Raw genomic sequence first — 14,924 nt, 5'->3', positions numbered from 1 at the left:
TTTATAGTATTTTTGGTTTCAGTATTCATATCAGTAAGATCTTTAAGTGCCTTAATATGTTTGAAGAGTTGCCTCTATATTTTGCTGTATAATTAATGATTATTCATGGATGCTGCAACTATTAGGTAAACATTTGTCTGCATCTGTATAGACATTGTCATGGTGGCAAAATTCTAGTGGTAGAAGAGTATTTACTTAATTGGCAGCTGTTGGATTATTATTAAGATTGAGTAATTGTAATCAGATTCATTCCTCTAGTTGTTGGATTAAATTTTATTTCTTGGTGGTCTGAAATACGCAATAATTAGCAAGTGCTAACATGTTTATTTGAGACCAAACTATTTCACAGCTTCTTTATCTTTACTGATGACAATAAGTACACCTCTGTGGCTTTGTTATTTTCATTTGGTTGTTTATCTGATCTGTAGACCTTAAAGTTCTGATGGAAAAAAATCATTTATGTATTTTTGTCTAGCCATGTTTCAATGCCTATGATTATGTCAGGTTTGGTGAATCAATAAACTTTTTTATTACTTATGATCTTAAGTTGATGTTGAAAATTTTATTAGGTTTGTGATTTTTGTTGAATCTTTTTGTGATGTTTCGATTTTTTTTGTTTTAATTTGACCAGTAGAAATGAAGATGCTTTGGCTACTGAATTTTGATTGTAAATTTGCTTCTATTCCAAGTTTTATCAAATTCCATTTCGGTCAAAGTTATGAAAACTATTGTTGTTTAAAAAAGATCTTCAACACAGGCTGAATTCACTATGTCTTGCTTCCACAAACAAATTTTGCAGGTTCTACAAACGAATGAATGAAGACTTTCCGAGAATAATAATTTATTATTGACAGCATATGATGGATTTTAAATTTTAATGTCATTTTCTATTTTTAAAAATATCAGTTCTTTTTCAACACTTGACAGTCTTAATATTTATAACAGGACTTTAATGCTGATAACTGGTTTCTATGGCAACTACTCTGGACCCCAGGTATTTGTCTGAAATTAAAAAGTACATATAGATTATATTTCAATGAGAAATGCAGTTATTTATTTTTGAATGTAAGATTCAAGTCTTGAAATAAGCATTAGAAAATAAAATACAATAAAAGAACAAAGTTCTAATGTGCCTTGTGGAATTATATGCGACTGTCATACAAGTGAGAGGTTTCAATCCACCATTTTCTACATAAGAAAATGCCTGTACCAAGTCAGGAATATGACAGTTGTTATCCATTCGTTTGAACTTTTGAATTTGCCATTTGATTTGGGACTCTCCTTTTTGAATTTTCCTTGGAGTTCAGTATTTTTGTGTTTTTACTTTTTGTGTTGCAAATATTTTACCTCTCCAAGGGCAATAACTTAAAAATAACCTTTTTTGTGCTTTAAACTTTTGCTAAATATCTAAGGACAATGTCTAAGGACTGAGAGCATAGCAATGTAATTTCCGATATTATTAAAATTATCAAAGGTCACAACTCTGAAAAATAATTGATTGGCAATGAATTTCAAATTAGTCAGTCATTGCTGATATAAACCTATGATATATGTTTCACAAAATCTGGCAAGAATTGTACACATGAAAGTGCTAACAACGCGATTTTCAATAACTATCATATTTCCAAGGGACATAACTCCTAAAAATAATTGATCAGAGTATCATCAGCTCAGTAGTCAGTACTTTGGTACTAACATGATTTTTAAATAAACTTCACTTAAATTGTCTGTTTATAAATTTTGAAATTATTAAGAAACTTAGGTTTCAACTCCCTCAGGCAAAGTTGGCTTTAGATGCATTTGGCTATTTATTTTAGGTATTTCTGACATATAGCTCTTCAATGGTTTTGGTACTTATACATCTTCGGATTTTAAATGTTTGGCTTTGAGCGTTCCTGATGAAGGTTAATGCAGAAAAGCGCTTTGGACACAAGAAATTATTAAACGTGTTGTTTTCAATTTTTTAAGATATATGTTTTGTGAAATACTGGCAAGAATTGTACACACAGGAGAGCTATCAAGACCAGATGGACGTCCAGTATTTCTATGTTCCAGGCAAAGCAAAATGATCAGTATCAATATGACAGCCACAGAAAATGAAAAGATATAATCAAAAACGAATTTCCAGCAAGATATTTTTGCATCAGCTGTAATATGAACTAAAATTCATACATGATTTGAAAAATGTAGTCTACCTTTTTATATGATATATGTGGGTTAAAATGTATCTTTATAAATTTGGGTGCAAAATAGTGCAATCAAAATAAATTCTGTAGATGAAACTCAACAGCATAAAGTTAACTAGATGATAAAATAACCTTGATCTTGCATATCTTTAAAAAACAGTAAAACTTTCATGCAAATTCAATTCTATAAAGTTGCAGTTTTACTATTTCTATCAGTCTTTTTTGGTTACACAGACATAAGTTTAAACTTCTTAAAGTTCTCTATTTTAACAGCTTTTCTCCATATCATATTTAATCTAGCAGTATGTCAAACTATGTCCAACTATGCACTTTAAACATTATATACTTACAGTAGTGTCTGTTTTAAGACCTAATTTCTTCTCTATATTCATAGCTAACATCTGAGATTTAAATGCCAATGTTTTAGTCTTCTCGATAACTTGTTGGTAAGGGGAAATAGCTTGTGTTCCCATTACAACATGACCCTGTGGATATAAAAAATATACATAAACTCGGCAACTCCTCAGGACAATAGTTGCACCTCGTGGACAATAAACTTACTATTCAACTCATATCCAGTCAATAAGTATACAATATATGCTTTATTTGTTACAAATAGTTAGAATGCAGAATCTATAGACCTATACCCTGTCAAGAGTATGTAGTCAAGCATATCGCATTGTTCATATCAGCAATAACATTGATCTAACACTCCCATATCAAGCCTGAGATTTTGAGTGAAGCTATAGGGAGTACAATTGGTCAAAAGTTGATACATATTCCAGCAACAACATGGAAAATGTTATTATAATCTGATCTTGCATATCTTAAAACCACCTACAATAGTACATAATTCACCTTTTTTAAAAATTTGTTAAAATGATTGTCTCAACCATTTTTTTTCAGTAAAATGATAGACCTGGGCACTGACATTGGTGTCCCATTTAATTATTTAGGAAACTAATAACAGTATACAGAATTTAGTTAATTGCTATAGGTGCAAAACATTCAAATGATTGAGGTTGATAGAAGTTCCTGCAGTGGTAAAGTTTACATCAAAGGAATGGTATCATCTTTATAAAACTTAGGCAAGATATAACTAATTAGTGTACAATTAATATACACAGAAAATGGAAAAGTGTTGGAGTTGCACAAACTAGTTAACTACTATAGTATTCAATGATAAAATCAACTGAATTTTACAAACAGTAAACCTGAGCAAATCTTTTCACATCTTCAATTTATGTGCAACTGCATAGAAAATTTGCATAATATAGAAGGAAAACTGTTGATGTTAAGTACAACTCAAACCATTCTTTATGTTTTGTAAGACAGAGAGGAGCTGTAACTAGACTAGGTTTTAAAACACAAAGAGAAAATCAATTTCCACCAATACTTACAAGTTTAGAATCAATTTTAGCATCTAGACGGGCATTTCGTATCAAATTAACGATCCATCTTTCTGCTTCTTCTTCTGTCATATTTAACTTCTCAGCCAACATTCTATTTTCAAAAATATAATCATTTCTTATAATCATTGATTTTTTAGAGGGCATTTTATGTGATTCCTTTTGCAAAATAACATCTGTATTTGTTTTGTGTATTATACCGTATAGCGGGTTATTTTTGTGGGTGTAAAATTTCAGAATCTTCATTTTAATAAAGTATACGAAATATTTTGGCGGTTATTATTTTGGCAGATTTGAAACTTTTATCAATAACTTTGCATATAGATAAAGGCAGATGTGGTGTGAGTGCCAATGAGACAACTCTCCATCCAAATAACAATTTAAAAAAGTAAACCATTATAGGTTAAAGTACGGCCTTCAACACGGAGCCTTGGCTCACACCGATGTACACTTTTGAACTGGCAGAATTTATTTTGGTGATTTTGATCTATCAGCGAAAATAAGCAAAATTTACACCCCTCGAAAATAACCCACTATACGGTATTACTTAGGTTTTTTTTGTAGCAAATTTGCCATATCAGTAGAAATTTATCATTAGACCATTCATTATCACTATTAGTGACACCTTTAAGTGTTTTACTGCCAAAAAAAACAACTACTCTTTAAAACAGATTTTAAGACAGGTGAGTTAATATCAAGTTTAATACCTACATGTATGTGTATAAATGTTTATATTTATTACATTTGAAATTGTGTGGAACCCATTTCTATACCAGGCCCATATGTCATAACTTTAATATCATTTTTGCCATCACAAAACAATTTATTCTGTCCAATGTGATAATTTTAGATTCTTACTGTTTTCTGAAACATGTTATAAATTGTACTATTCATTGCATATTTATACATGAGACAATTTACACTACTAACCTTATACTGATACATTCATGGATTCTACAGAAAGTCTCAAATATCAACAGTCTGGCATTTTCTATGAAATCTTCTAAACAGGCTACCAGGAAAAAGTCGTTCACTAAAACCTGATAGAAAGATAAAGATTACTTACTTAGTGTTCTTAGTAAGTTGGCTTTACATATTTTTTAATTGATAAATATACCAGTGTTCAAAGTTTTTCTTTGTATTGGTAAACCATGAATTTAAATGTTCAATTAAGCCAAATAAAATAGTATGTGTGGTTCCAGTTACATCTGAAAAAAAGTTAGGGTAGGTAGGTAGGGATTTTTTTTTTATTTTATGGGTTTTTTTTTAAACTGAGTCTATAGGAGCATCATTCTGACTTTTAACAGTGCTTAACCTTTCACCGATTGCTGCCCAGACAGAAGCTACTCTGAGACGATGGCTTCCCTGGCTACTTTTACTCAAGTGGGAGATCTTCATAATAAATGTCAATAAAAACTTGTTTGTAGTTATTTGTGTATTTATTTCGTTCACTAACACCATGTTCACAGTTTTGTTCATGTTTTGATAATTCTTTCTTCATAAAATATTCAAATTTTCAAAGTTTCGGGATTATCTGGGTGAAATTCTCAAAATTCTGCTCTAAGACCCCAAATCGTAATTTTTAAACCCAAAACGGCAAATTTTTTTAAAATTTTATGAGGCTGTACAAATTCCTCACACTGAATGATGTCCATTCCAAGTGTTTTGTACATAAAACGACATTTTACATCAAAAAAGTATACTAGTTTGGCTTCAATTCTTCCATATTCTTTCAAAAAAAATGTTCCCTCATTTCAAATTCTCGTAAATTCCGTAAATTTCGTCTGATTTTGACATGGTTTTCAACAAACGGAAGCGCCATGTTTACACTTTCATACGGGTATTCATCAAAGAAAGATAACTCATGTGTGCACTGTTTTGAGCGGGAAACATAAGAGGTATTCCGATCCCGGTAAAACGGGACTCATCGTCAGCTGTCTGAAGCGTGAATCCCGGTAAACCGGGACTCATCGGCGAAAGGGTTAATGAAAAATGACAATAAAATCTTTAGGGTAAGCTAATTTCAAGACGAAAAAGTAGGGAAGGTAGGGTCACTGGAACCACACATATATTTTTATTTGGCCTAAGTACAGAATTACTAAAGGCTTGTATGCCATCTTTGGCAAAACTACTAATTCAATTACCAATGAAAGAAAATTGGTATCCACTAAAATACATGAATACAAAGTATGTTATAAATGTTTTGGTCAAATGCTTTTCATACTTTTGTACCTGTTGAAAATATGCAACTTTAGGTTTTATTCCTACTATCTGATGGCTTATCACCAACTTCTTATAAACTGAAATATTTCTATCTCTATTTGACTTTGAAATTAGTTGTTTAAAACTGTTTGTAATTTGTAATACAATTTCATTTTAGGGGAGAAAGAATATATATATATTCAAAATAAAAAGCCTATCTAGTTGAATGAGAGGACAGTTCCATCGAATATATATAATAAATAGGTATTGAGCACATTGATTTTATTGAAGTCAAACACTTAAGAAGATAAAATTTTATACACTTACTTCTTCACATTCTCTGAGTTTCTGCTGTGCTCCATCAAAATCAAAGTTGACGTACAGACATTCTACAAACTCTGTGATTGGATCTTTGTAAGTATAGGATTCCTAGAAGAGAAACCAATGTACATATGCTAGTTTGGGATACTTGTTAGTTACAGATTTAGAGAGGAAAAATATCATTTACATAAAACTTTAAAATGTTAAAATATTTTACAAACTACTTGTTACCATCTTTAAAAAAAAGACTCATAGAAGAGATAGTTATGGTCATATGCAAGCATTCCTTTTAAAGAGAATTCAAATGTGCAAATTAGATTTGCATTGGACAGTTAGTTCATTTCATGAGGGTCTATTTTTCTTTAAACACACTTCTCTTGTTGAAAATATACTTTACTGAGGAAATATTTGCCATTCATGTTAATATTATATTTAACAATTACATGTAGAAGATTCAAACCAATTACATTTAAGATGTTTGTCTGAGAATTAAAAATTCCCATGTAAAAGCTAGTAGTTAATTGAAGAAAAAAATGTGTTCATGTCAGTTAAGGATAAAACTAGTATCACATTTTTTTCTTTCTTCATTTTTTGATACTTTTTTTAATAATTCTAAAAAAAAATATGACATTTGTTTCTCTTCCTTTAAATTTATATACGTACATAACCATTTATATTTATCTATACATAAGTTTACCTGTTGTATCACTTTGACTAAATCTTTGAGTACAACCCTCCTCCTACTTTTGTTTGTGATAACTGCTGTTGTTAAATACCTCAGTATGTGTGGACAGGTGGTCTGTATAGCATTCAGGTACCTATTAATAAATAAAAATAGTAACTAACAAGAGGTCTGTATAGCATTCAGGTACCTATTAATAAATAAAATTAGTAACTAACAAGAGAGGGAAAAGCAATCATCGGGATATCAAGTTTAAATGATACACAGAAAACATGAGATTGGACAACATGAACATCACTGGGGGTAAACTAGTGTGCATTAATATATAAAAGAGGGACAAAAGACACCAAAGGGACAGTCAAACTCATAAATCGAAAAAAAACAAATAACTGTTTATATCTACAAAATTTAAGTTATGAGTAAAAGGAGATGTGTGTATATGTCAATGGCACAGAAATAAAATGACACAAATAACCAATAGACATACTCAGAATAAATTTGAAACAAGAATAAATATTTGTACTTACAATGGCTGATACAGGAACATATCTATGATAAGATCTCGTCCTTTTGGATGATTGAAGAAAACAAACAAACTCCAATGTATCAACCATGTTCTCTGTTGTAAATTCTGTAAAGCTGATCCAAACGTCTGGAATAAAATAGAAGAGGGATAGAAGTGCTTATTATTAAAACAATGTTTGTATCATTTGTTTTAATTAGATTATTCCACAAGGCATCAGTCCCACAATTAATGGTATGATATTGTGGTAAGCAAGCACAAACATCTAGATATGGATTTAAAAATGTATGATTTAGCTGTGTTTTCTTTCCGTTGTATCAAAATGGAAATAAAGAGCTGTATTTAAAGATTTGCTCGCAACAATTTTTTATTATGTCAACTGATGCCTGCAAATCTTCAATGATTTTTTAGAAGAAACTAAAATGTTAAATGATAAGTAGTTTTACAAATCTGTGGAATTTTTCACTGTATCCAGCGACTAACTAAATTTGTAAGATAAACATAAACTTTATAAAAAAACATACTTTGAAAAGTGTCAAACACGAGATATACCTAGTTAACTTACATTTCCATCAATGATTTCTTTCAGTTTAGTTAAATCATCTAATGCTGTTTCCCAGTTCTGCATAAGTATCTCAGAGGCCAGCTTACCCCATAGAGCATCTAAAAAGTTCTTATCTGTAGACAGTAACTGTCAAAACAAAGGTTCACAAAGTTATATATATCTAAACTTATAACATTGTACAATAGAAAATACTAAAAAAAAAAAATATTATTTGTTTTGTCTCAAATTAAAATATTACTTAAGATGGTGTAAGCTAGAGAGTAAACAAGTGATTTTTTTTAATACAGCTGATTGTCAAAGAAGACATGGAAGATAGAGTAACTTAATGATTTTTTTATGTTTATACCTTTCCAGCCAACTTTACAATTTATTCCTGCAATTTTCTAAATGTTGATGTATTTATATAAGGGATTGATTGATTGGTTGTTGTTTGCTTAATGTCTAGTGGGCCGTAGTGGCTAATATTTCATGCATCAGCAGGACAAGAATTATCAATAAATACAAGAATTAGATCCTACAATAGGGAGTTGACTCAGATGATAGGCAGGAATTTTGAATGTGACTGTAAAACAAGGGAATATTGGAGAGAGAGAAAGAGTGCAATGACTGAGGCATCAGATTTATTTTCCCCATTAAGACTAGATGTGATTGCTCATTAATGCATCCACACAGCTAAAAGGACGCCCCTCTTTGAAAAGAGTTTTGTTGTTGGATGGAAGAAGACCAACAGATGACCATAATTCTATTCTCCAGTCACCCTTGGGGTACGTATAAAAGAAGATCTAAGTTTGACATATCATAAAGATAAACATTTGTTATTTTACTGATTGCAAATTAAAAGTTCACTTACCAGAACTCTGACAAAGTATAAATACTCTGCTGCACCAGAATAATTTCCACATTCATATTGAAACTTTGCAAAGTTGTATAGAGTGTCTATCATTTTACTTTGAAACTGTAAAGAAAATGAAATATATCACATATATATATGTTTCTTAAAGAACTTTACATTTCTGTTACGTTAATTTTAATTATTATTTATATAGAATTCAGCAACAACAATTTTAACTTTGAAAATTTTAGCATAGATTTTTGGCACTGGTAAACTGACTTGTATTTTGATCCGACTTCGAAATAGATGTTACACTTTGACAACTGATATAGCAATAAAACCTTTTCTCACTTAATAAGCATCAATAATGAAATTATTTTCTTAATGTAACATGTAAAGTTTTTATAAGAAATACATTCACCCAAATGCAATTGTTCCACATGACAAGCACTGTTTTTATAAAGATATCCCCAATAAAACTGTTGAAGACCAAAGATGTAGCAGAAAAAGAGAAAGTACATTCAGATGGTGATTTTTTTTTAACACATCAACACTACTTACGCCAAATTCTTTACTTAGGAATTCAAAGAGCTGTCTCCCATCTCTGAAATATGTCAACATGGTTTATTGCTTAATGAATTACATTTTTAGGCCAGGACTTTCATTTAATATTTATTAGACTGATGCCTTCAATTCAGATCAATCACCATGACCTGCACATGATACCCATGCTACCAAGTTAACAGAAAGTTGATGAATATTGAATGTGAAAACATATCATACAAAATAGCACACTATGAAACATTAAACTTAATATCAAATTTTAGGCAGCTCTGCTTCACAGTTTCAGACAAAATGTAATGGACAGGTCATACTTGACAATTATAAATAAGAATTTAGATGTATTTTTTTTAAACAGGGAGTTGATTAGAAGTGAATGTGGCAATGTATCACTTTACATACATGTAGCATGCTTAAACGAAGTTTGCTACTGAATAAAAGATTTATAATTTGTACATGTAATTCCAAAGAATGTGGAGGAAATTCTAAGGGACAGACATACAGATGTAAATCAGTATACTCCACATTCAGTACAGGGGTAACATAATTTTTTGCCTGATTTACTCTTATGACATATGGTCTATATAATTTTATTTTATTTTATAAGATTAAGATTTAAGCACAAACATGACAAACAAGTGAAACTGCGAGCTACTGCTCACTGATGATACCCCCGCCGCAAGTGGATAATATTAATAGTGTAAAAATATGCAAGTGTTCAGTAAACAGGAAGTTGTCGAGTGATGAATCTGAAAACGCATCACACGGTATAGCTGACTTATATAAATCCTGAAACCAAATTTCAGAAATCCTTGTATTGTAGTTCCTGAGAAAAATGTGACGAAAATTTTCAACTTGGCTATCATGTGTAAAATCATACAAGTGTTCGGTAAACAGGAAGTTGTCGAGTGATGAATCTGAAAACGCATCACACGGTATAGCTGACTTATATAAATCCTGAAACCAAATTTCAGAAATCCTTGTATTGTAGTTCCTGAGAAAAATGTGACGAAAATTTTCAACTTGGCTATCATGTGTAAAATCATACAAGTGTTCGGTAAACAGGAAGTTGTCGAGTGATGAATCTGAAAACGCATCACACGGTATAGCTGACTTATATAAATCCTGAAACCAAATTTCAGAAATCCTTGTATTGTAGTTCCTGAGAAAAATGTGACGAAAATTTTCAACTTGGCTATCATGTGTAAAATCAGACAAGTGTTCGGTAAACAGGAAGTTGTCAAGTGATGAATCTGAAAACACATCACACGGTATGGCTGACATATATAAATGTTGATACCAAATTACAGAAAGGGTGGATGTGTAGTTCCTGAGAAAAATGTGACGAAAGTTTCATGGGACGGACTGACTGACGGACGGACTGATGGACGGACTGACGGACGGACAGACAGAGGCAAAACAGTATACCCCCCCTTTTTTAAAGCGGGGGTATAAAAACAGTATACCCCCCCTTTTTTAAAGCGGGGGTATAATAAAAGTAACTCACTGGTTTAACCCAACCATAATTAATGTGTGTCTGTACAAAATGTAACTAAAGATTTATGATTAATATTCACCTTGAACTCTGGACCTGTCTAATGACCTCTGGATCTTCAAATATTTTTGTGATAATTTCTGTTTCACTCTGTAAATATTTTAACTGTGATACTACATCCGTTCTTTTGTCCTTCAGAGCTACAATAAAAATGCAAAAGCATAATTATAAAACAAGGAAACATAGAATTAAGATCCTGTCAGATGTATGTGATCATTGATTCATAAAAATTTAGTTTGCTTCCTTGAAACTCTTTTTGATACATGTAAGTCTGAATAAATACGGCCAAAGCAAGGCTTCCAAAACGGTCATATATTCCGGTCATTTGTATGTCTGTTAAAAGTCCAGCTGGGCCAAGCATGAAACAGTCATCTACTTTTTAGTTTTTAAGGCTTTTTCTGTCATTTTAACCTAATTGACGATCTTTTTGACCCAATTTTTTGCCTTTAACAGCCCCACATTTCCGGTCATAAAAGTGACATGATGATTAATTACTATCAAAACAACCCCTACTTCAATACTCTCTAATTTTAATCCAAGCTAATTAGTTGTTGGACAGCTGAAAACTACCTGTTCAGATGACAGGTAAACAATAATTTTCAGTACCGGACATCGTATAAATTAATCGGTCTATTCACAATTATTTCCGTACATTTCAGTGGTTTGTATCTAATTGAATTAGTCCAAAAGATTAAATTATAATAAATACATTTATAAACATGATTTGATGAAACATTTAAAAAGATTTTAAATGAAAAATCGTCAGAACTATGTTGCATGAATAAGAACACGTGTGCGCATGTGCACAGGTGGGAAATTTAATTATGCATCCTACATTTCTTCAAAAATGGTAAAATAATCATTGAAACCGGTATCTAACGTTCATTTCAAGTATTTTGTTCAAGAAATAACGTGGAAAGAGCTTCTTCACTCAGTCGTGCTTTGTAAATGTACACGGATTTTACGTATCCGTTTATGGTCCATGTTTTACCATTGTCAAGTCAACATCCGGTTTGGGAAAATGTGTCAACATCCGGTTTGACTTTGAAAACTAAAGTAAATTTTTTGACAACGTCATTTTGCACAAATAAAGAGCCGGCAGATATGAGCACGCTGATGTACACACTTTGAATGATGCACTGCCAATTTTAACAGTTTACATCAGAACATCAAATTCATATCAAAGTAAAGTTTAATTTCGTTTTTTTTAATCTAATGTCAATCATTGGGATGGCCATTTGATTACCATAATTGCCTTTTGTGACTTAGTCTTAGAGATTAAAATTGGAATCAGATATAAAATGTCCGGCTGGCTCAAAATTTTTTTAGAAGCCCTGGGCCAAAGACAATTAATTCTAATCTTGTAAATAACTCTTTGTAGTTCATACAATACTAGTTTGAGACCATGGAAAACAGATATATTTTTTGTTTAATCCATGTTCTTTATAATACATATTTTCAGAATTAGTGAATAGTCTAAAAAATCAAAATTCAACCAGACAATTGATCGTCTTTGAATCCTTAATCACATTTGTAAGTAATATTATAGTTCAACCATTCTCAACCATCTTCTCGTTTGTATTACAGTAAATCAAGTTTTGTTCTATTCCAATATGTCATTTAGGTCGATGCAAAGCACTAATTCAGGCATGTCAGGAGCAGGAGGAGTGGTATGTAAATTGCCATTTTTATAAAAATTTCTTCCTGAATCCTTTCAGAAATTAGTTCATATTTTCGTATTTCCTTAAACACATTACGAGAGAAAGGTGTGCAAATGCACTGGAACAATGCCTAGTTGAATTATTGCTGAAGTGTAGTATTTGTTTGATGTGAATAAGATATAATGTTTATCACATGTATATATGTAAGTGTAAAAATATAAGTGAACCAACACCTGAAGTGGTGATTAATATGTCTACAATAAAGACAACAACACTCAAGTTTTTAGCGCAAAGTATCTGTTTATTTGGTCGACATGTTTCACCTATAAATAGGCCTCATCAGGACCTGAGTGTTATTGTCTTTATATAGTCGACATATTTATGTAACTGTATAATTACTTTGTGGTACATCTTTGTCAGGATATAAATTTTTATGTACATCCATTGCAAAGTCCACCATGTTTGTATTACTGAGAAGATCCAACTTCCCTTTTAACATCTGTTTTTCATCATACAGCTGAAAACATAAAAATATTTTCTTAACTATAGACTAATATATGTGCAGTGAGGGTTATAGACAACACAAGTATCTCAAACATTTATAACGGTAGAAATCAAGTTATTTTAAAACATTCATCATTACTTCTAGTACTTTCAATACTTTTAGTTACCGAAGAAGATCTCACAAGGATTTCCTAGTGACCGAGAGATATGATGGTAGTTCTCTGAGTTGCGATTCTTTTTGAATTATATGTCTCTGTTATTTCCAAATGTTTGTACTTTTTCTATGTATAATTATAAGGATAATTTTTATCATCAAACACCTAATTCTACAAATAAATAGCTAGACTTTAAGAAACTGAACATTGTTTTGACATTGAACATTTTACTAACATTTCCAGTTACTCTGTGCTTGATGAGGGATTTCTGAAAGTGGTCAAATCAGAAATGAATCTAATTCTAGTATACACCTTATTGCTATTCCCAACTGACCAAAGAATCTGTCCCGCTTAAACTATTGACTGACGTCATATCACAATCACTTTTCAATAGTGGCGTCAGATATTTTGTATTGTGGCGTCAGAACTTTACAGGAACCTGTGTATTGTCCAGTAATGGCAGGAAATAGTGATGAGGTGCATTAATCTAAGATACACGACCATAAAAGGGATTACGTCTGGTCTTAATTTATAATTTTCAATCTTGTTAATATAGGAGAGTTGTTTGTAGTTCTGGTTTGCTATTTTATCTTTTTTTTTATTGTTAATATCTATAAAATAATTCAAATCGAAAGTACCGGTATCGGGTTTTATATGGTCAATACGGAAAGGTTATCTATGAGGGGGGATAGGACCTTTATCGGGACTACGGGATCGGGTGTTTTTAAGCTCGGGATTTCGGGATTGACCCTTTCGGGATCCGGGAATTCTTTTTTCGAATTTCGGAACCTCGGGATTTCGTGTTTTTAAGCCCGGGATTTCGGGATTTCGTATTTTTAAGCCCGGGAATTCGGGATCAGGACCCCTCCTACCCTCCCTCATCTATGACAGATCATCTATGACAGATGGGATAAACATTCATTTGAATCGTAGCTCGGGATCACGATACGTTTCTTTCTGTGTCATGTATGTTTATTATACTACTTACTTCTTTCACAGATAAAAATTCTAGTAAAGGGAAGACCAAATGACGGTCTAAATACTGTCCCATTCGCGAAGTCAAGTCCCATTCCGCCATGCTGCCGGTGCGCTTGTCAAAAAGGATTATAAATCATAAAACAAACGTCGGGTACGGATAGGAATATTCTTTGTTTTTTTTATACAGTTTTTTTTTTTAAAAGCATGCATAACATTCAGACGCAATTGCAATTTTAGAAACAAATGGGTATAACAGTAAATTTCTTACCATATATTTTGTATATATATTCGAACGATGAACAGGAAAGCGGGGCTAATATTTATTCGGATTTCCGAGCCTTTCAAGGACACGGATTTTGATAGTCTCATTGTAGAACACTTGCTATTTTAAACTCTATAGATATAATATCCCCACTCGATGTTTAAGTTTCCAATTATTGTGTAATTGCTATTTTGTTTAATTTTTTTTAAAGAAAGAGGTGTATAATTTGACTTCATTATAACCGTCACGCATTCAACACAAAATGGATTCAGTGTTAAGATGTCATAAACAGTCAGAGAAAAACATGACTTTGTGAATGCCAAGATACAGGTATCGACAGAATGTAGATCCATGAATGTGTATATGTATATAACATACTAGTAATATTTAGTTTGCTTTTAATTTACTGATAACAAAATCAATAGTTATACCAATAAAAACAATCATTAAATGATTACAGTGTAACACTGTAATCATTTAATATACTGACCAATAAAAACAATCATTAAATGATTACAGTGTAACACT

At 31.5% G+C, this 14,924-nt stretch overlaps 1 protein-coding gene across 1 annotated transcript; it reads right to left on the bottom strand.

Annotated features, from left to right (window-relative positions):
• Nucleotides 1–824: 824 nt before the first annotated feature.
• Nucleotides 825–14,276, bottom strand: LOC139516514 (eukaryotic translation initiation factor 3 subunit E-A-like). The gene is made up of 13 exons (XM_071306672.1): nucleotides 14,145–14,276; nucleotides 12,897–13,014; nucleotides 10,859–10,976; nucleotides 9,282–9,324; nucleotides 8,739–8,843; nucleotides 7,889–8,014; nucleotides 7,328–7,452; nucleotides 6,816–6,936; nucleotides 6,125–6,226; nucleotides 4,526–4,635; nucleotides 3,587–3,689; nucleotides 2,537–2,671; nucleotides 825–1,002 (listed from the first exon to the last, which is right to left on the bottom strand). Exons 1-13 carry the CDS (start codon nucleotides 14,232–14,234, stop codon nucleotides 979–981), a joined length of 1,320 nt encoding a protein of 439 aa, XP_071162773.1. The 5' UTR covers nucleotides 14,235–14,276; the 3' UTR covers nucleotides 825–978.
• Between the last annotated feature and the right edge of the window lie 648 nt (nucleotides 14,277–14,924).

This window comes from Mytilus edulis, chromosome 1, assembly GCF_963676685.1.
Source record: "Mytilus edulis chromosome 1, xbMytEdul2.2, whole genome shotgun sequence".
Lineage (NCBI taxonomy): Eukaryota > Metazoa > Mollusca > Bivalvia > Mytilida > Mytilidae > Mytilus > Mytilus edulis.
This window is presented reverse-complemented; position numbering and strand designations above follow the sequence as displayed.

Bases quoted from the DNA above. Each gene is read 5' to 3' on its own strand.
- LOC139516514 (XM_071306672.1), bottom strand. From the start codon at position 14,234: ATGGCGGAATGGGACTTGACTTCGCGAATGGGACAGTATTTAGACCGT. The intron at 7,453-7,888 runs GTAAGTTAACTA...ATTTTATTCCAG, and splicing joins AAGAAATCATTGATGGAAAT to ACGTTTGGATCAGCTTTACA. The intron at 1,003-2,536 runs GTAAGTATATAA...TTTTAATTTCAG, and splicing joins GTCTTAAAACAGACACTACT to ACAAATACCTGGGGTCCAGA.